The sequence below is a fragment of the Meleagris gallopavo genome, chromosome 26, assembly GCF_000146605.3.
Source record: "Meleagris gallopavo isolate NT-WF06-2002-E0010 breed Aviagen turkey brand Nicholas breeding stock chromosome 26, Turkey_5.1, whole genome shotgun sequence".
In the NCBI taxonomy this organism is placed as follows: domain Eukaryota; kingdom Metazoa; phylum Chordata; class Aves; order Galliformes; family Phasianidae; genus Meleagris; species Meleagris gallopavo.
Window position 1 is genome coordinate 4,770,178 of NC_015036.2, and position 23,304 is coordinate 4,793,481.

General features: G+C 43.3%; 1 protein-coding gene across 1 annotated transcript in view; it reads right to left on the reverse strand.

The window, feature by feature from the left end:
- Positions 1-23,304, reverse strand: part of CADM1 (cell adhesion molecule 1) — a 160,638-nt gene that overhangs the window by 30,823 nt on the left and 106,511 nt on the right. The window contains exons 3-8 of the mRNA XM_031556845.1: positions 20,924-21,070; positions 19,462-19,614; positions 16,522-16,659; positions 14,587-14,742; positions 3,477-3,576; positions 59-231 (exon numbers count right to left, since the gene is read on the reverse strand). Coding sequence (XP_031412705.1) covers positions 59-231; positions 3,477-3,576; positions 14,587-14,742; positions 16,522-16,659; positions 19,462-19,614; positions 20,924-21,070 — 867 coding nt within the window. The remainder of the gene's footprint in view (positions 1-58; positions 232-3,476; positions 3,577-14,586; positions 14,743-16,521; positions 16,660-19,461; positions 19,615-20,923; positions 21,071-23,304) is intronic.

Consider the following 23,304-nt stretch of genomic DNA (forward strand, 5'->3'; position numbering starts at 1 on the left):
CAGCATGTTGCAATTACGTGTAAATGAGTCTAGAAGAACGGTGGTTGTTCTCACGTACCGTATACAAACAGCATGTAATCCGCATGTGATTTCCCCACCGCGTTTGAAGCCTCACAGCGGTATGTACCATTATCTGTTTTGTTTAGGTTACTAATGAGAAGGTTTGAACCAGACACTACAACGTGTTGAGGCATCTCATCATCTACTCTTAACCACCTCATGTCCGTAGGCCTACAGAGGAGGGAGAAAAAGAAATAAGCACATTACTATTTTCCTATGGTAAAGATGGCATCTTCAATAGTTCATCCACAGACAGAAAGCCCAAAACCAAGAAAAACTGTAAAGAAATAACACATGCTTTTTTGCACTACTCAAGCCCAGATGCTGCCGGGCTTCCTCAATTTAAATTTATATTAACCCCACAGGAAACTGTATCCAGACCTTAAATTTTCTGAAGACACTAATGCAAGCAGGAAGAAAGTTCATTAGTGGTTAATCATTCGCTTAATCAGTACATCTGAAATCTTTGAGGCCTATGGACTACATGTGCATCCATAGGGTGCTGAGTGCAGATCTGGACATGTGACAGAACAAGTACATTTGCATCAAGTTTGAACCATTTCACAAAGAGACGTGATAGACTTATTTGCTTCAATTTTGGCTCTGCTGCTCAGTGATAGCATTTTAGCTGCTAGCAAACAGGAGCACCTTTCTTCTCTCCCCAGTTCTGCTTCTCCCATTGGCAGCCTGCTTCCTGCATCCTTTTACTTAATGAAACCAAAATGAGCATCACGTTTGGATAATTTAGGGAATGAAATTAGCATGTTTTGTTAGAGCTGGTAAAGCCAGTAAGGAAAACAAATGCTGCAGGGCTTGGGGAGTTGTTATTATTATTATTATTACTATGAAAATCTTTGAACAGCATAAGGACAGATCAGCTACTCCTCTGAGACAGCCCATACCAGCAAGAAAAATATAGAGAAGCTTTCAGAATGACTAAACACTGAGCTCTGAATAAGGGGAGGTTTAAACAATAACACATTCTTCAGATTGCCTATTTCCAAATGCAAAGTCTGCAGGCTGTATTTTGCTGGGAGCTAGTGCTGTTGAAGGTACCAAAAGAGCTCGAGCTTATGGCAGACTGCTGCAGCGAAGTCAAAGCTCCTCAACTCCCAGCATCCCAGCCACTCGACTGGAATGGCTGCAAAATTCAATAAAAGCCTTCAGTTCTCAGTTGCCTCATACAAAATTGACATCTGATTTCAGACAAAGGCTTGGCGAGCTCTTCCTTGCTTTGCTCCATCCCTGGAGGCACTCAAGGCCAGGGTGGATGGGGCTCTGGGCAGCCTGATTCAGTGGGTAGCAAGCCTGCCCATGGCTGGGACTTAGAACAAAAATGATCTTTAAGTTCCCCTCCAACCTAAGCCCTTCTATGCTTCTACAATTCCCACACATGGCAGGATGGGCACTTACTGCAGAGCACACCACTGATACTCCCATAACCGTGCAACAGCAGCTCTCATGAGAGCTGTAGCTGCAGTTCTACCTCAGCGTTAGGGGAAGGGTTTCTGATGCTCCTAGCTACTGTTTTCCAAGAGCTATTAGCAATTTTGGAGCCCCAAGGCCTCACATGCTGTATGTGCTACACAGCAGCCTGTTTCTCTAAGAACTGAATATCCTGAAAGTGACAGTTTCACCATCTTCCTACTTTTGTTATTGAGTTTTCTTGTGTTTTTTCCTTCTGACTGTCTAATCTTGGGCAATAACAAAAGAGAAATTTCTACTTTCTGGCTTTGTTTTTCCCTGAGCTTCCCCCCTAGCCTAATGTTCATGATGCAAAATATTGCAGAGAAATGCTTTTGTTTAACTGAAGAAACATCTCTGTTCATCCTAAACTGCTGCAAAGAGCTAAACACAGTATTTTTTTACTGTATATTTTCTTATGCTTTGAGAGACACGGGTGAAATGACTACATAAGTAAATTCCTAGCACATTACTAGCATCACCATAACATTAAGTGGCATAGCGCCTGGGAGAGGTGTCTGTCTTAGTTAATGTGTGTATGCCTTATTCATAGCCTGGAAAAAAAAAAAAAAGTAAGGAAGCCTATTCATCAAATTCCCAGATGATAGCAAATGGGAGGAACTGCTGTTACCCGTGAGAGGAGAAATGCAAAGGGGCTCTGACAGATTCTGAACGGGGAGTAGGGGATGTGCCAGCCTCTAATGTACAGGGAAGGAGGAATAAACAAAATCACCTAGGTGAGGTAGGAGACTACCGTGGAGGATGACAGTATCACAAGCCTTCTTGCTTCTGAGCTGCATAGACCCTTCCTGTCCCTGCCCACAGAAGCAGAACTGTCAAACTGGATGACTTCAAGTTAGACTACACCTGCAGTACTCTTCAGTTCTGGGCACGCTACCAAGGAGACGCTGACAGATTTCAGGGATGTTTGCAGAAATCTCATGGACATGATGAAAATAAAAAAGGATAGTAAATACTTGACAGCCATAAATCCAAGTGGAAGAGGAAGTCTTAAAAACAACAACCAAAAAAAGTCAACGAAATTGAAATTAGAACAACAATGGAAGTGTGGAAAAAAATGTACCCTCCCTCGTCAGGAATTTCCTGATGCATAAATCTCTTAAACAATATAAGAAAGCCTCAAGGGCATGGCAGAAGGAGAAAGGATAAAACTTGCATTTCATAGAAACAACACAGGTCACCAAAAATCGAGAATTATCATACAGTCAATACAAACAGAAAGACAGATTGCCTTACCTTACAGATCCATTCCACTTTTACAAGTGCTCAATTCTTTGGGCCATTCATACTTCTGCATACTTGCACCTTATTAGGATTCAACACACAGGCCACTGACCTTGCTTTTGCAGATTAATTGCAACCAATTGCCACCTACGCCATTCCCTGGGGAAGAGATGTACGGCTGCACAGTACCTGTGCTACTGCCTGTCCTTTCTGCACCAGAGGGCTTGCTCCTCTCCTGGGAGCTCTAACAGCAAGAATTCCTCAGTCTCCTTTTTTTTATATATATATATATATATACATAGGAATAAATGCAAATCAAAATAGATGTCTTAATTTAAATTAATTTAGATCTGTGGGAGAAGTTGTCCAGAGAGGCGGTGGTGCCCCGTCCCTGCAGACAGCCCAGGTCAGGCTGTTGGGGCTGTGAGCACTGCTGGAGCTGTGGGTGTCCCTGTGCACTGCAGGGAGCGGCACCAGGCGGCCTTTCAGCTCCCTTCCAGCCCAAACCATTCTGGTTTTATGACTGGGCAGCACGAACTCTGGTGCAGAAAGGATCTCTCCACTCTTCCATCCTATCGTATCGTCTTCGCAACAGAGAATGGCGCATTCAGTTTCTGCAATAGCAAAGGAGGCTGAAAGCGCCCAGCACGTTTCTGGGGCACAGCTCCATTACGGCCTGGTCCATCCTTGGGCAGTTCCCAACTTACTGTGGTTTTCCAAAAGCTGCGCACGTCAGTTCGAGCGGCTCCCCTTCTCTCGTGAGGCCTTGCACTGGGTAATTCTGAGAAACCCGCACTTGAGGCTTATCTGCATGACAAAAACATCATTTCATAAATTTCCTTGTCAGACAGAATCCCATTTCTACGCACCCAACACCAAAAGACAGCCATCACCACCGCTCCTTTTGGCCCCCTCTAAGCCATTCATCTAATCAGCACGTGAGCTTGCTATTTGCTTCAAGACGGAGTGATTAGCGATGGGAAACGTGAGCAGATAGGAGATCTGCACTGACTTGAGCACCACTGTTCCCCAGGAAAGGCATTCTGCTGCACTAGAGTTTATCTCTGGACTCACTCAAGCTAAAAGGAACTCATTTGCCTTCATGCTAAGGTGAAACTGGTGATATCTGCGGTGCTCGGAATTGATATGTTTTATCGTGTATCATATATTACTGTATGACAACACCTTGTGTCCACGCATATTAATACGTCGGGGCTTTACAAGAGATGCTTGTTAGAAACACAAAAAGGCATCGCAGCCACCGCTGCTTTTGTTTGAACAACCCAAGATTTTCGTTAGTCGAAATGAAGCTCTTCTAAATCCTAAAATAAACACAGAGAATTAAAGCATTCATAGTGAGGCAGCCGGCTCAAACACGCTGTAGCAAAACCCTGCAGGAAAAATAAAACCCACAAAAACAGCCACAACACACTGGAGTCCGTGATTAAAAAATTCATTGCCTCCTATAACTGAAAAGCAGATTAAGAACGCAATCTGAGCTGTAGCTAAACTGCTATCAATGTTATCAATGCTACGGATGCCATTAGGCTGTGTGTATCTTTCAGGAATTTACTCAACTGTAAGAAATGAAGAAAAGCAAAAAAATAAATCAGTATGCATAAAGGTTGAAACAATTCAAATATTTCTCTTTCCTTTGAGAGTTCACTGCTACCAAAAATATCAGCTTGCTGCACTTTATTAATTGTGTTTAACTCATTAACGTGCTTCCTATGGAATAATAGAGATTAGGAAAAAAAAATGCATGTCAGGATTTGACCAATTTAAACTCTTCTAATTTTCAGTAATGGAATAAGCTACACCAGTAAATCCTCTCCTGAGACGATGTACCACAAACATTTTATGAACGAATCCCATTCCAGATGCTTTCTGTGGCCATGAAACCAAGCAGTATCTGCACAGGGGTTATGGTGTCATGGATGTGTGTTCCACGTGAGCTGCAAAGTCCCACCTCCAGTGGAAACACGACACTGAAGGATGCCTTAAACACAAGCTGACCCCCAAGGGGTGATGCTAAGGTAACTAAGGGCTAATGCCAGAACAAGCCTGGTTGGATGAGATGGTCTTAGTGGTCTTTCCCAACCATCATGATCCTATGAAAGAGGAGAAAAGCTTCTGAGCCCTGTTTACAGGGGAAAATGGAGGCCTTCTTGCATGGCCTCTTCTGCTGCTCCAATGAGACAAATTTCCCTATTTCTAATGAGATGCTTAACAGCTGTCAATTACTTATGGCAATCAAGAGGAATACACTGAAGGCTTGTTGTACAGAGAATGAACTGCAAACTAAGTAGGCTCTCCCAAAACTACAAGATCCGAGCCCTTCCATTCCAGCCTCTAGCCCCACAGTCTCCATTACTCAAACGAAAGAAGCAAAGTGAATCTATACCACTTGGATTTGCACACTGCAGGGATGGGGAGGAGAGAACTAGACTGGAGATGAGGCAGAAGGTTTGGCACTGAGGGCGGTGAGGCACTGGCACCGGTTGCCCAGAGAGGTGATGGATGCCTCATCTCTGCAGACAGCCCAGGTCAGGCTGTTGGGGCTGTGAGCACTGCTGGAGCTGTGGGTGTCCCTGTGCACTGCACGGAGTGGCACCTTTGAGCTCCCTTCCAACCCAAACCATCCTGTGATTCTATCTCACACACAATATAAATCCGGACTTCGTTAACACACAGTTGCACTTGTGAAGACAACAACATTCCCAATGGAGTTATCACAGTGAATGTCTTTTCTAAGCAGGACTCGTCAACAAGCAAGTAATTACAGAAGGCACTTATGGAAATGGGAAGTGCTTCAAAATGCTGAAAGGTGGCCGGTCACTCCAGAGAACTGACATTTTAATTAGGCATGTAGTATACAGGGAAAATTCCACCTGTCTTTGACCAAGAATGTGGGGCAGACTGTGTGTCTCTTTTTTTTTAAGGACATAAATAATCTTTAATTTTGTTGCAGTTGAAGTCGGTACCTTTTCTCTTCAGATTATGGACTCTTAAGTAAAGCTGTGCAAAATGCCAGGTCCTGAGCTCAGATCCTACCTGGAACTGTGGCATTCAGCAACCAACACCAGTCTGATGTTTTTCAAGGTCTGTACCAATGGTTTGCCACCTATTAACCACTTCATTAAAAAGGCCACGTTCCAGTAGTGACACCTGTGGTAGAACAATGTGGGGCAATGACCATCTCAGATGGCAGTCCAGGGCATAAGCAACAGCAGAAGAACTTTTACTACCAAGTGCATTCCAACTGCCTGAAATCCTCAACTTGGAACTTCATAATATCACGTTGCCTGATTACTGCATAAAAATAAATGCTTGCATCTATGCTTCTGAGCCTCAATACACTCCAGTGGCACCCAATTAGATGAAACAACCTCAAGCTATTTCCTAGTATGCCTATTTCTAGTGGCTTAAAAAAAAAAAAAAGAAACCCTAGTAATTTAATAAGGCACCTTTATTAAGCTAAATTCATTCAAAACCTACGAGTGATATACAAGGTTAAATACCAGTAGTCTAAAGGTTACACTGTAGCAGCAACCAATTTGAAAAACTTATTACAAAACCATTCTGCATTTGATGAGATTTCTTTTACAACACACGCATTGTGTGCCTCAAAGACAACTGAAAAGCAGCCTTCAGAGAGGCGACAGCAAGCCCTGCTCCTTGCCTGGCCTGTCAATTATGGCATGCATGAGGCCAAACCTCTCAGCCTCCCACACTCCTGAAGGCAACCAGGAAAGGAAAAATAATACAATCATAGAATCATTAAGGATGGAAAAGACCTCTAAGGTCATCAAATCTACCCATCCACCAATACTGCCCATTAAATCATGTCCCTGTGTACTACATCTGCCCTTTCCTTGATTCCACCACCTCCCCGCACAGCCTGTGCCAGTGCTCAACTGCTGTTTGAGAGAAGAAGTTCTTCCTAATATGCAACCTGTACTCAGCACTCTTCCCCCATAGCTATTGTGCTATCAGTCCCTCAGGGTAGAGTTGGACTAAGGCTGCGTGCGCAGTATTGTCCATGGCTGTCAAGTTCCTCCACAATTGATCCAAACTTCCAGCAGGATTTCTATAAAGTCTACACATGAAGATGTGTGCAAGACTCCAGGACTGGACTCATTAGCACAGTAGAGAAAAACCATCACCTCAGCTCCAGCTCCTTGCCTCACGCACACAGGGAAGCGCTGGTTTCTCTACTGAAAGCTTCTGCTGCAGCATTCCAACCATTCCATTTCCCAAGATGTAGTTCCACTTCTGTGAGGAAGGGATACAGGCTGCACCCACTTTACAGAGTTTTAAAATGCTGAGATTCAGAAATTATCCAAACACTCAAGTCATTCTGCATATGCCTTGACTCTTCTTCTTATTAACTGTTAGGCAGTTTTGTGCCATCAGCAAAGATTATTAACAGTGATTTTTTTGATTATTATTTTTTTTTAAAGAACTTCTAAATGAGTCATGGGAGCACTGAAGAGCATCAGGCTAAGCACCCAGGCCAGTGCATTTACTCTAAAAATACCATCACTTGCTGATTACTCCCTAATGACTATTCTTTGAGATCTGCCAGTTAGTGATTTCTTAATCCATTTAAATGTGCGCTCCATCGATTATGCTTAGATCTCATTAATCAGTCAGGATATCATGTTATACAGAGTTCAGTGTCTTACAAAAACCTAAGCCCATTATTTCTACCCATTTACTTTCATCAGGCAGACCTATGATCTCAAAGACAGGCGAGCTCGTCGTCTCAGGAAGTGACACCGGACTGATTGGGACAGCTTGATCCCAGCACAGCCCAATGCTAGCTCTGCTGTGTGGCTCTGGGACATCAGGGCTGGCCACAGCCTTTGTGCCATCCCCTCAGGGCTCCTCTGGTCAGCAGGTACCTCCATTTCAAGAAACATGGAGATACAGCACTGAGAGACATGGTTAGTGGGTAAGATTGGTGGTAGGTGGAAGGTGAGCTGATCTTAGAGGTCCTTTCCAACCTCAATGACTCTTTGATTCTATTACCGCCTTCAGCGTAACGTACCAACTGGAGGAAGGCAGCCAAGTTTTGCTGAGAACATTTATCTCATTTGTAAGAGGACTAAACCCAACGGCAGCACGACAGGAGGCAGCACATCTCTCTGCAGGCAGGAAGTGCTGCATGGTCACAGCATGGGTTTCTCCAACTGCCAAGCCCGTGGTTGAATTCCCACACACTGCAGCCCACAAGGATGCTAATGCATATTAGATGTGACTCCTACATGGAAATATGACCTGAAATAAAAGGATGGTTTACTTGGGAAATGCAAGGAGGCAGGTGAATGATAGTTATGCTCTTGCCCTCATGTTCTCCCCCATGAAACACATTCAGAATACTCTTAACGAGGAAAACGTGCGCAGTAAATTTAAGTGTGTGGCTGCACCCAGTAATTCCACTGCTACAAGCTGCAAAACATAAACGACATCACACTTGAGGTGGATGTTCTTTGGGGCCGTGCCAGTCATCTCCGAGTTGAATCATCACACTCCAGCAGCTCCTGGTCCTCCAGCAATCTCAGAGTGATACGGCTCCTACGACGCAGCAATCTGTCCACTCTAAGCACAAAAAACTGCACTGGAACAGTCATTAATACCACAGTTAAAACATTCTGGAAAGCATTTCTTCAGCAGGAGAGATGTTTCTCTGAACTCAGCCGACTCCTAATGCTCATCAACCACCAAGAGTGACAAAGCAGCCAACCCTCCCTGGCCCACACCATCACCAAATTGCAGCTGAACACGTACATCATTAAGAAATGATGTGACAGTACATGGTCAGCTCCTCCGTGGCAGACAAGGATGGGTTTCGTACCACCAGACTGTTTGCCAACTGAGAAAATTACAAAATGGATTCTTTCAATGATTCAGCTGAAAATTCTCTTGCCTGCACTGTAAAATTAGGCAGCGAATCCAAGTTTTAAAATCCATTTGGTGATTACTGAATTAATTCTCCAAGTGTGCCTCTTTGCAGAAATGATGACAGATGGTGTTCTCAAGAGATGGATCCTGCAGGTCAAGCAGAGTTTTTGCCCACTTTAGGTAATTCTGGCTTCAAAATCACCCAGAATACACTCTAGTGCCCATCTGAAGAAAGATGGTTATTTTTCAGAGATCCTCAGCTCTGCTTTGTTCTGTGTCTCAAACCAACAAGCTGCACTGTCTATAGAAATAGCAGAATAAACCATTCTCAAAATCTGTCTCCTGGCAGTTTCTGTATCTCACAGCGCTCACACGCGAGGGGAAGTTCAGCAGGAATACATCTTTCAATATTAAAACAAGTCAGAGATGCTGACATCCATACACAGGTAGAGATGAACTGTCGCCTTAATCCCAACATCAAGCAGATTTGCTTATCAAGAATGAAGTTAGAGAGAGCACGGACCTGACAAACCAGGGCTTTCACCTCACTTTGGTAGGGGCAGAGTCACCTCTAGCATCAATGGCCAGGACTTGGCTCTTAGGGACTGCACCCCAACTGAATTCCATGCTCAGGAATACCCAGGGGAAGAGGAGGGTGTGTTGTACCTAACACATCCCTATTCTCAATATTTAGCTGCACGCTCCTGCTGAATACTTCCAAAGCACAACGTCCAGGCTGTGCTGCGTGCTTTTCATTCCCAACAACACTCCTCTGAGAAAACCTTATTAATGAGCTTGCAAACGAGCACCCAACTGGGAAATGTCACAAACAAGAGTGGCTAATGCCCCAGAAAATCAAATAACTGAACACTTGGCTGATTGTGGTGCTTTTCATATTTATAAAAAGGAGAGGAAAAAAAAAAAAAGAAAGCTTTAAATCAAAGTTTCTGAAGAGGTCAACACCTCACTGAACAAAACAACTCATTTATTCATTTTAAGAAACCTCCAGATGATAAATTACATTGATGTTAATCACTTCACTGCATACTATGCAATTAATATTTGCACTCGATAGAAATATAAGGATTACTGAAGATGTGACAGCATACATATATGGTTGATTTTTAACATAATTGGGTGCAAAGCATTCTCCCATCGTAACAGCAGAGGCCGTAACAGATTCCTTTGGTGCGTATTTTAGATGTACACTTATAGCTACTAAAAAAAAAGCGGAATACACAATTCATTATAACTTCAGAAAGAGAGGAAGAGAAGAGAAGAGAAGAGAAGAGAAGAGAAGAGAAGAGAAGAGAAGAGAAGAGAAGAGAAGAGGAGTCAAATCAGGACTTCCACACTTTCACTTCCAGTATCACATAATGACTTTTCTTTGAAAAGTACCACAAAAGCTGAACCTAAATGTTTCAGAGTATCTGGTTCCATTTAATTCCTTAATGATATTTTAATGCATTTTGGTGCTTCATTTCCTTTCTAAAATTATGCTCAACACCCTGGTCTTCCACCCCTCATTGAATGATCTGAATCAAAAAAGGAAAGCAACTTGAGCCCAACTCAACATACATTTCCAAGCCAGCACCACACAACATATTGCAGCCATCCACTGCACAGGGCTGTGTGCTCACTGGCTATTAATCAAGCATGAAAGTGTTGTTGTTACTGTGAGTACACGGCGCTATCTGTCAAACTCTGTTTGCTTTTAAAAAGCATTACCAGGAGATTTTCATAAATATTACAGAATGCTTGTTTGCAGAGATTTCTTTTTAATAACACACTCTGCGTTCATAGGGAAGCATTTATCTCAAAGCTTCACAAAGGGCCAGGCTGTGCCACATTACATATGCAATAAATAGCTTACTCCCTGAGTAGGACAAGTTAATACTCAGCATGAATACATCTTAGTCATCACTCTGCTGACTACAGCAAAACATCCCTCCCCACACCCCACTACATGCACTGCCCGGATTCGGGTGAAGCTGCTATTCATTTTTTTCAACTTTAGCTTATGGTACAGTAATGAATTACCAGAATGTACTATGGACCCTTATCAGATCATGCAACAGTTCAATTATTTTGCCAGAGGAGGAGCAAAACAGCCATTCCCATCTCTCAGGTTACAAAGAAAACAACTGTGCCCATCCTTAAAGGTTCTACATGCTCAGCACCGGAGGAGACACTTAGAAATAACCAAGCAGAGAAGAGGACAACAAGAAGACAAATCACCGTGGATAGAGAACAACTGCCTTGTTAAATGATGGCTACGGTGACACCAGGTTTAGTGCTGCACATGCACAGGGTGCTCCGAGGTGCAACGTTATCACAAACCCCACACATTAACTCTGCAGAGTCTGAAATCAACGTGCCTGTCTCCCTTCGTGGGCACTACCTGCTTCTCTGTGGCTCAGGACAACTGGAGCAACTGCAGCCCGGTGCCAAGGCCAAGGGCCAGCCTGAAATACGCTCCTGAAGTTGGCAATTTCCTTTGAACTACAATGCAGGCGAAAATGTTGAAATGAATTGCTTTTAGAACACAGTGAAGGAGGTCACTTCACAGACTTCCATTTTTGCACCTGTTCTGGATTTTTTTTCCCCCTTTCTTCGCCAAGAAGAGCATTTCAATTAAACAGATGCTTATTTCAGGCAACGCCTCCAAATGCACCAAAACAAGAACGAACATCCCCGATTTTCAGTGACACCTCAAGGTCCCTGAACCATATTTGGCATGCTTCTCCTTAAGAAAACTACTTGAGAAAGAGAAAATGTAATGTTTTGGATGTAGAATAAAAACACTGGTGGGAGAAAGGACTGCAACCTTCCCACTGGGCTGCAAAGGAGCCGGACCCGCACCCAGCTCCCATCTCTGCTCTACTTCCTCCATCTGGGAGCATCACAAAGGCACTGCTTCCACAAGGAGCACATGAGGAACAGCAGAAATAACCTCCTCTTGCAAAATGGCTGAGCTGTGTGGGAGTGTGACCTCTGAAAATACCTTTTTTTTTTTCTCTCATTTCAACATTATACAACCAGCACCGAGTTCACTGCCTGTTCCCTTTTGCAGGATGCGCTCTGAGGAGTTTCCATGAGGACAAACACCCCCCACCACAAAACGTGTTATTTCTGTTGCTTTCAGTGGTTTGGTTTTGTTTTTAAACTTTTGAATCATCTCTTCAAGAAAAATCTCTCCGTGCTTTGAAATTGAGTCAGACAACAATACCTCGTTATCCAAGAAGGCTCCATCCATCATCCTCCTATCCTTCCCCAACGTGCTCAGGTTGGAAACATTAAGTGCAGAGAAATACAACATCTGCTGAGAAAATACTTTACTACGTTCTGCTGGTGTGCCAAAAAGGGGGATCCGTTGTGCCCTTGGTATGGACAGGCAAGACTTAGAGGAGAGAAAGGAACAGCAGACACTCAACCAACGCCACGCAGCTGACTGATCTGGAGTTATGCCTCTGTGGCTGCAAGAGAAGCAGCAAAAACCAAATGCATTGGCCCGATGGGTGACTGCTAATCACTGCTTCTTAGGAGGTATGGCATTTCGTGTGCCTGAAAAGTAAAAATGGTCAGTAGAAGTGCCTCAACAGTCATCGGAAGGGATCCGGTGCGCTGATTGCAAGTCCTATATCTAAAAAGCAATTGAGAAAGTATCAATTAGGCCTGATTGTCAAAGTTCCCCAAGAGGCTGAGTTCGTGCCAACAGAAGCACTGATTGAGATGCTGGTCGGTGAAGACAAGATTTTCCTCCTGCTCACTGTCTCCCTCAGAACTGAGCTGCAGTCATCAGATTAAAGCAAGAAAAGCTGAGAGGTAAAGGTGTGCTCTCTGAACTCCTTTTCTACCCTAGGTTCAGGTCCAGCAGGAAGAACCAATTGCTCATGCCTGGATGTCCTCCAGCACATGAAGTCCCGGAGCCACTAATTGCTGGGAGCTGCAAGGTTATGACGTTATGTGTTTTTTTCTTCTGGTTCTCTTCTCTCAAGCCATCTGCTCCTGCCCACTAAAAAACTAACTAGACTAACACGGGTCAATTCCCCGTAAATATACCCATAGCTTCTGTTAGCAAGCTCTGAGTTTAATTCCGACCAGAGCACTCAAAAGACCTTTTCATACCCACCCCCTCACCTCACAAGGAGGTGCTGTGTTAGTTCTACTCCAACAAGCACATGTTCAGCTCCAGGAACAACCATAGGGAACACTAAAATCAGTGATAAGGGTAAAATCTTTGCAGCAGAAGCCTCCAACACATTATCAGAAGATCACATGCGTCCCAAAGGACATCCAAGTAACTGTATTTTACATGTGCTTTGCCTTCAGTGTATGTGCAACCCTGTAAAGACTGCAAATGAAAGCACTCCAAATGGGATTCACTTGATAGAGAGGAAAAACAGAACAGATTTTGCTGCTTTTTTTTCCTCCCCACAAACACTGGTCCTCTCCCATCCATCAAAGCATCAGGGATTTCAGTGGAATTTCTAAAAGGAAGCCTAAAGGAAATCTGATGCCCTTTCAAACAAGGGGAAGAAACTCTGGAAGATTTCAATATCAACATAATAGGGGAGATAGGATTTTTTTTTTTTTTCCCTGTTAAGTATTTGATCAAGCCTCACAAAGGTGCCGATGTATTATTAAAGCTAATGGAGCTCCACAAGAAATGTTAATGGACATTAAGTTTGCATAAATGAATTACACATTAGCGCAGTCACAAGAAATCTAGTATCTGCCAATTTAGGAAGTATCTGATCGTTTCTGTTTTCCTCATTACAGGAACATAACTTCACGCTAGTTTCAGAGATATGAGAATTGTAACCAAGACGTTCATAATGAAACTACATGACGAAGCAAATGAAACAAAATTAATACAACCTCCTCTTTCCCTTTCAGCGTAATGTTGCAGTCGATGTCAACCTGCAAAAATAAGCACTGGGAATCATCTGCGCAGCCCTGATTTTCTGAGGCACCAAAGCTGTGCGTGAGGACAGTCTCACTTGGGTTCTGGAGCTCTTTCTGAGCAGCAGCACATGCATAGAGCAGCTGGACGTCAGGCACGTCTGCATTTGGGACCCCAGGTATTTCCAGATAACTGCTCAGAGACCTTGTTAACGTCACATACAGTAGAACAGCTCCTAAACAAAGTGCAATGCATTATTAACACCCAACATGATGGGGACAGAAGAATGAAAGAGGCCAGGCCTTTGTCAGGGATGCTTCTAGAGATTCCATGCACTTCATCCTGCCCTAATTTAGAAAAACAGCTGCAGCTGTACGTTCACAATGCACAAAACCAGTGCTTCTTTTGCACAGTGGCAATTTTTTTTTTCTTTTTCTTTTTTTTTTTTCCAGCAAACTCACAATGGTGGCCAGTTACTTTTATGTGGCATCAGAGAAAAGCATTTCAAAGAGATTTTTGCTAAAAAACATCCTCCAGCCCCCTGAGATTTAGTCTGTTCTGATGATCATAACGCTCAGCCAGGAACTTTTATGGCGCAAATCTGAAGTAAACGAAAGGGCTGGGAAAAGTCAAAACTTAACCAATTAAATAGTAAACAACATTTCAGTTTCAGATTTGAAAACAGGCCGTAAGTTCCATCAACACCCTCCACGGCTTCACCTAAACATACAGCAAACAGTTCCTGAACTCTTCAGTGAGTAATTTTATATTTTTTCAGCCAGGGGATGGTGAGGCACTGGAACAGGTTGCCCAAGGAGGCTGTGGATGCCCCATCCCTGCTGGCATTCAAGGCCAGGCTGGATGTGGCTCTGGGCAGCCTGGGCTGCTGGTTGGTGACCCTGCACACAGCAGGGGGTTGGAACTGGATGAGCACTGTGCTCCTTTGCAACCCAGGCCATTCTATGATTCTGTATGTTAAAACCATCAGAAGTTCTGCTACTCACACATGACTTCTAGGTAGCGTTGTGTCTGCAAGTCTTTGACAGCGGGGTGATCCACCAAGCAGATGACAGGGACCCCATCGTCCTCCCGTCCCACTTTCAGCAAAAGCTGGCTGGTCACTGTGTACATATCAGACCACTGCTCCACTTCTGACTTGCCTGGGAAAGAAATGGAAAAGAAGAGCAGAAAGCGATCACAAATGTATCTATGGGTACGTTCACATTCCTAATTGCTGTGCCCAGGTGACATGCTGCCTTCATACACTTGTTTCCTTTCTTTAGACACAAGGCTTTATGGCAGGGAGGTATGTGGGAATGGAGCAACACACCTCCCCGTGAAGTTGTTTCTGATTAAAATCTACCATACACTATCACAATGATTAACAATCCCTTTACACCATCCCCAAATCCCCAAACTCTTCAATCAATGGAGTTACAAATCCCCTCCCACTTTGGAATCAACAATTAGCTAGACAAGTGATTAAACAGATTAACTTAATTAAAAGTCATATTGATAGGCTGAAATATTTCAGCTGTACTCCAGAGAGAGTAACCATGAGAGTAACCGCAGGATTTACTACTTGAAAGGTGATGTGACAGACAACACAGAACCAAGAAAGAAGAGACAGGAGAGAGGATTTTGCCATGCCCTCTGAAATCACTTGCTGACAGTGTGCCTCCACTGTGCCTCTAAATACTCTTATCTGTGGCTTTTTATTTAAGAACTCAGATTCCATGGTCAAAACGTTAGGAGTAACTTGCAACAGAGGTCTTTCAAACACAAAAATATTTCAGGATAAATATATTTAAGTAAAACACGAGGAGAGCTGCAGAAAGTGACATCTCTTTATACCTAGAGGAAAGGCTTCAATCTATTCTCAACCCAGTATTTCAGTTTCCTGACTTCTGTTTAAAAAACATCCAAAGACTCCACAGGGTGAACTGGTATTTCAAGAAGCTACAACTCAGCCCAGCAGTTTTCAAAGCTAAAGCAGAGCTGGGATTCAATTGCCAACGCAAGAAAACTCAATCAAGAAGCTGGACAGGTCAAGCATGAAGGGTCAAAAACTATTGCACTGCTGCCTGCCAGAATAGGAAAGAAAACCAAGAAAGAGATCATTTGAAGATCTGTGTAACGTTTAGATGACAACAGGTGCTGGAAATCAGTGGGGCACCACTTCAAGCAGCAGCAGGTTTGCATTCCACCTTTATCAGCATACGCTCAGCATGTGTCATACTCAGATGCTTGTAGGTGTTGTACTTAAATAGAGGATTTTATCTTGCCCTTGTAGGGGGGTTGCATTTGAAGTAATGAGTCTGGACTTCTGTAGAGAGCCCTTCACTGTCTCAGCACAAAGGTGTTGTCAACCAAGCTCACATCTACATGCAGACTTAAAACTAACAGCATGACACATGCAATCAGTGTCAGCGACTCGACTGTGCCAATACCAGGGGCAACCAGGCTGAGGGGAGTAGGAGAAACACTTCTTATATGAATATGCAACTGAACACAGGAAAAATACTCCATAAACTTCATAAACATGAAGATGAACTGAAAGTCAAAGCACAGCTCAAAGCACAGACGATCTTACTCATACCTAAAACAGGGCAGAAAAATACAAACAGCCAGAGAAATAAATTCTCCGCACAGCTTTAGGGCTCCTCGAGGTCACCTGCAGTTACAGAAAGGCTCCGGATCCCTACACTTAAGTCTGGCAGGTAGGCAGAGGACAACAAGAAGTTCAGCCCTTCTGTGTTAAAGAATAATTTATGTCTGCCCACATACTCCTTTGTTCCTGAGCTGGCGTTTAAAACAGCTTGCTTTTTTCTTTCTTTTTTTAAGGAGGCAACAGAGAGCCAGCAGACAACGTTACATAAATCATTTCAGCACGTGAAAAGGAAAGAAAGAAAAAAAGTTGACTGGGAGGTTACACGTACCAGTCAGCTCCTTGTTTCCTTTGAACCATCTGATGGTGGTTGCTGGTCTGCTGGCCATGGCAGTGCAGTTCAGCTCAATCTCTTCTCCCTCAACAGCGATTTCTTTCTGGATATCAATGACCAAATTGCGTGGTGGGACTAAAACAAAAGATAAATAAAAGAAAAAACCAAAATCACAACACATACTCGATGAAAAGGCAAGTAAGACATTTTCTGATCGCTAGCGCAAGATAAGAAAGACTCCTGAAAAACCCATAAAGCCTACTGGAGCAAACTAGCCACGAGCACTTCCTTGATCTTTTAATCGATCAAATGCTTTGATAGATGGTTTTGCAGTAATCAGAGTAAGCGCCTTCACTCTCCACCTAATAATCAGAGTGGTTTCACAAATTATCACTTATCAAATCCTTAACTTTCAGTTCTGCCTCCTACCAAGGCACCGCTCTGCAGAAGAGTCTGAATCTTCCACGGCATTCAGTTGTGTACGTTGCTATTTAAAAATACAGTTTGACTTCATGCACATTTCTCGACTTGTGCTGACAGGGAGAGGAAACACCAAAGCTGACATTTGGGAGTGCATTACTTACCGCAGTTCTAACCTCGGAAGGCAATTTTTCTCTCCTGCTGTTCAGTTTCAAGTCTCAGCCTTAAGGAGTGGAAGCAGGCCAGCGACCATCAAGCTCATTGAAAATGCTCAAAAGGCAACGGGCACAGGAGCACATGGGACTGCAGTCACCAAACTAAACCCAAAACCACCCCAGGAAGAGGAGACAGTCAACTGGGCATCCAACACAGATGCACAGAGTGACCAACTCTTGCACCGCACGGCAGTCTCCTTAGGATGCTAATTGCCCATTCTCCCCACTTTCCTCTACAGATAAAGTGTCTTGCATGAAACATAAGGCAGTAATATTCAGAAACAGGCCAGAGCTTCAGCCTGCAGCCTAACACAGACGTGACAAACAAGCTTAACAGTGATGACACAGAAGCAAGGAGTCTCTCCCCATGGAAGCACCAGTAGCTGGAGAGTGAGAAAAAATGAACATCAAGAGTTCATGTGGCGTGGAGTTGCACTCACAGGGAAAAAAAAAATGAGAACTTCCAAAGGAAACTCAACTTTGCTCTGATCAATATGATTAAGCAACTGTATAGTTCAAATGTGACTAACGCGTTTTTTTTTGGCTAATGAAGAACAAATATGTATAAATATCATCCAGATGATCAAATGGACTAATTAGTCACTTGTGGCTTTTCTGTAAGAAGAACAGAACAGACTACATATTGGAGATTTTCACATGTTCCAATTAAGCATGAATAAATCTACATATAGTCTCACTGAAGGCATTAAAGTCGTGGGGAAGAGGAGGGAAGAAGATTATTGAAGGAAAAGAAAGTGTGAAGCTCTCTTCTAACATTGACTACAAAGAAGGATGCCTCAAAACTTTGCTCTGCTCACCAAAGAGTACCATTAGAAGCAGATCAGCAAAATTACTCTTTGATAGGACTTAAAATATATAGGAGACTGAGTAATGACTAAGAGATCTTTGGTGGAGAATGAATCCCCAGGAGAACCGACGGTGTACTGACATGGATAACTACTCCCCAGCCCTGTCCCATTTTTTCTCCTAATCGGGGAGTCAATAATATGGAAGAAAAGACAGACATGTTATCCTTGGCTTTGCACATCCTGTCTCAAAGTACAAATGTTAGCTAAGATAAACACTCCCCTCCTCAGCCTTCTAATAATAAACATCTATCTTTATTGCCTGCCCTGTGAACTATGGCTTTGCCTGAGCATGTGATGAAGGCGAACAGGAAAGGCTCAGTGCTTTATGAATGCCAGGGAGAGGCAGGCACACACTGGTCATACTGAACATCTTTCTAAAAAAGAACTGAAGCAGAAGACCTACAAAAGAAAATAAATCAGACTTCTCCTTGGATTCTAAAGCCTAACGTGTGTTAAAAAGAGAACCACCAAAACCCAACTGCATTACATCTCCCACTTGGGAGACATGCAGTCCCAGCTTATAGATGAATCAAGTAAACAGTATTATTTCAAGTTAAGTAGGGAAATTAAATACAACACAGTATCTTTGTTTAGGTGTGATTACCGAGAAAAGCTGGAATAGAGCTCCTCATCCACATGGAAACTGAAAACTGCATTAGAAGTTAAAAGCTGTTGATAAACATAACAACTGTAGTAGAACCGCTTATAAACGTTATTTAAGCAACATATAAAAACGTAAGAACCAAATCTCATTAAACAAAAGGAGAAGGATTTAAACTAATCAGCAAGTGAGATCTCACATCATATCATCCTCTGTGATTCAGGTTCTCCTATTAATAGAATCTTAAAAGCCACAGCTAATCTGTAGAAGGAGCGCTAATAGCGTGAGCTGCTATTATTGGTAACCACAGCCTTACAGCTGCATATCCACCACAGCCCTGCAAAGCATCAAGAGAAGGCAAGAGCTCAGTGTGACCGGCTGTCAACGTATTTTGGCTGGTGGGAACGGGAGGGATGAGACAGAATTAACTTCAACTCTTCAAACGGCAGTTCCTAAAGCAATGAGCAACTTTAGGATGTGGAGTGAAAGACTTTCCATTAAGTGTGGAAAAAAATTGCTACAATTAATAGGAAACTATTGCTTCCCATTAGCTGACTTCACATTTCGCTGGATAAATCAACAGAGAAACATGCAAAACTTATCCATCTTCATATAGTAGGAGGCTCCTGAGCTATGCTGTTTGTAATAATTGCCCTTAAGGAATAACACGGATGGGCAAAGATGCTGTCTGTCTTCATTATAATATCATCCTTCACATCCTCGAGTTTGGGAAGAAAATATTTAGTGTACGATCAGATTAGTCTGACCAGTGAAAGCACAAAATTCATCAGCAATTAGAGAGGTTCACCACGAGCACCCGTCGGGTCCTTACCAAGCACTGTGATGGTGGTGTAAATTTCCTGCGGGGGATCTGTGTAGAGCTGGCAGAAGTACCGTCCTTCATCAGAAATAGAGACGTTTGTCAGCGACACTCGGAGCTCACTGTTGGAGAAATTCACCAGCTGAAACCTGCTGTCCTTCAGTGCTGTGGAGCAAAGGGATCGTCAGCAGTGACAGATGCAGAAGTCCCTCTTCCCAACACAAAGTCAAAAGTCTGCAGAGATCTGAGCAGCACCTAAACCAGCTCCTGCCTGTAGCTGGAATCCTGCTCTTGAGTTACAGCTGGGATCTATAGAATGCTTCTGTTCTCAAATCGTTACCAAGAATCCACAGAAGCAAATCAGCCAGGAACAGCATCAAGGCTTTCCACGTGGTGTTTAGCTTCAGAGGTGCCAATGGAGGGTAAGGCTAGGTGCTAGGGAAAACTTACTCTCCAAAAAAGTCATTGGGCACTGGGATGGGCTGCATCAGGAGGTGGGGGAGTTGTCACCATCCCTGGATGGGTTCTAGAACCATGGGGATGTGGCACTGGGGAACAAGGTCAGTGGGCATGGTGGGATGGGAATCTGAGAGGTCTTCTCCAACCTCAATGATTCTATGACTCAGACAGCTTAATGATGCAGAGGTAAACTGCTTATTGTGAAAATCCACTCCTCTATGTATGCATTTCAGACTGCAGCGAGTAAACCAGGGACAGCATGAAAAACAAAAGAAGTAGGGAAAGGATAATTTAACATTTGTTTCCATGACCAATAGTGGCTATTTAGAAATTTGGAAACTGAATGTTTCAAATCTTACCAGGAAACACAGAGGTCACAAATGTTAGCACAAGTGAAACAAACCAGGCTCCACAGCCTGCCTGTACCTGTAGACAGGTCAAAGGTGTTTCAGAAGAGAACGTGCTCTGCCAGACGTTCCTATAACACCCAATGTCCCAGTGTCTCTGGTCCCCGTTGTGACACTACGAACCATTTCAAACATCTCATTCCAGCTATTATGAGGTGGTATGGTCACAACAGGAAACAAAGCCAGGTTTGCTCAGCAGTCCCCACGGCGATGGGAGATTTTTGCTTTGGCTATAATGAGGCAGAGATCGTCTTGAAAATTTCAGCTTTCCCACCAAACAGATTACCTCTGAGAACATTACACTGTTTCTGCTTTGCCCTGTTCAATTTGTTTGTGTCAGCTAAATATTTGGCACTCGATTGCAATTCACCCTGAATTACTACAATCAATTCCTATTGCAAAGAAGATGGTCTGACTTTTAAAGGGGTCCATCAAGGTTTCCATTAAGGAGAAAGATTATGATTGCCTGTCTGGTCTGCCCTCTAAAGAATTGACTAAACTTTAAGTGTCCGACATAAAATTAAAAGATCTCAGCATATCCTTTATCCTAACTGCGAGCAAAGTGCAGGAAAAGTTGTTAACAAATAATAAAAAAAAATGGAACTTACGTCTGAAATCTCTGAAATAAATCGTCTGTCTGTTGGGATTGAGGAGCTGAATCACGGAGTCGTCGCTGTTTTTGACTCGACAGCTGATGGTGGCAACGTCCCCCTCCACTACCGTCACATCTTCTGTTACCAGGTTCTGGCCATCACCTTAGGAAGGAAAGGAAGAGGAAATACAAAAATCATAAACGACGTCTGAAAGTTTCATTTGGAATACTCAAACGAGCAACACCAGGAAATTTGAGGATGGAGTTCCTCCTCTTGACCATCCTGGAAACAACTGAATGAAAGAGGAGTAATTGGAAGAGTGGTCCATGATGGGAATAGTGGGAAAATGACTGCTGTACAGCTAATTGCTTGCCAAATGACCACCGTACGGCCTCAGTACAGAGCAAACAAGTCACTTCATTCCCTCTATTTTAAAAAATGACCAAAAACGATGAGCGGGGAAAAATCTCCCTGGACTTATCCACCTCTCCATGCCTTAATCCTCATACCAGCCCTGGGAGCAGATGTTCCATGCCACATGCATGCGAACAGCAGAAATTTTCTTCCTCCCTTAAAAAGATGAATATTGTTAAATTACCTTAAAAGAAAAATCTGCTTTAAGAAGTATCTGTCCTTTGACTTCAGCAGATATGCTTTTGTGAACTGGTTTTCGCTTACTACATCTCATCAGTGGGTGCTATTAACGTCCAGAGGTGGGAAAGAAGAACTCGATGCAATTATGCCGTGGGAGTCTTGTAATCATTTACAGGTCACCACCTCCAAACTCTTTTTCTAATGAATTGAATCATTACATCAGATGCACACGGAGAAATCTGGTTCCCGTTATAAAGAATGCAGAGGACCTTGATTTGGAAAAAAAAAAAGCATTTTGCATTTCATGTTTTCCACACCTTCCACGTCAGGTTACAGCAAAGCAGAGCACCGTTGGAGAGAGGAGGAGGAAGCAAAGCCCCTCCTGTGGGCAGCTCACAGCTTGTCTGCCTTCTGCATGGACATGGGCAGAACTGCAATGCAGCTTCACTTGTAGATGGCCCAAGGAAGGGGGAGAAACTTTGAGACTCGAAACACCCAGGGATGGTTGTTATGCTCTGGTTTGTCTTTTTTCTTGCCTTCTCTCCACCTTTTTTCAGTGAGCTATTACTATACTGACCACGGTCAAACCTCTCGAGTCAGAAGATGAGCACCCAGCCACACAAGTGTGCTACCAACAGTCCCACCATGGTTTTCTTCAACACTTCCAATCATGGCAGCACAAATGTTTGTCACATACAGCCTACCTAAGCAAAGCTAGGGGATGCAATAGCATCACACATTTAGGAACTCACAGCACTGTGATACAAGACTTTACACCCAGCCAAGTTGGTCTGACACTGATCACAGACAGCTGTGGGTAGGACACCAATGACCAGAAGCGATCCTCAGCCCCCACCTGCCCACAGCCAGGCTCCAGCAGAGGCTACGCTGCAATATTCCAGCAGCAGTGCAAGCCAAAATCAGGGCACCCTAATGGAGATGTGGTCTCCCTGTTCACTGCAGGGGAGTCAGACTTGATGGCCTTCAGATGTCCCTTCTAACTCTAAGCATTCTATCATTCTGTGATTCCATTCTATGAAAACGTGAACCACCACTAACTGCTCCCAGAGAACGATTTTATCAAACCCATTCAAAACAAGGTTCTTGCACAAGGATCAGCTTGATATGTTCTCATAAATGCAATATTCGCTACAAATCATTAACAAAGCTATTAAGACTTGATTTCCATCTAAGCAATTACTGCAAGCATATTTTTTTACATTTACTTTAAAAGACTCAATCCTATTTTCAATTCATTAAACTGTTCCTTGCATTTACTGAGTTTTACATCAGCTTGGAAGCCTATTTGAATTAATAAAAATTACAGTAGAAGTAATTTAGAAATAAATTATTTGAAGTTTAAGCCACTGAAGCTTTTCATGCTGGAATGCTGCTACGTTAAGCCTGCTGACTGATTGCTTTGGAAGGCCAGCATCGAGGTCCAGGCTGGCGTCAGGATCTGTCTCAAGGAATATTTGCACTCCCGCAGGCTTTGGGGTTAATGAGAGGCACAGGGCACACGAGGACAACACCCCACAGTCTGACACAGCCATCAGCTCAACCGTAGTGGATGTCTGTGTATTTATTCTGAACCAGAGGGCATCCCATCCGGCTGTTGTTTGCACAGATTCCTTTGCTCTGCTGACCTAAATTTGTTTGCTTAACTAACAGCACCAGGCAGTACGAGTTAACGCTTTTGGTTATCTGCATTCACATCTGCTCCCAGTTACCAAGAACAGCTTCAATTACAAACTTCAAATTAAATAAACATGCAATGTGAAGCGAGAACTCTCTAGACCCAT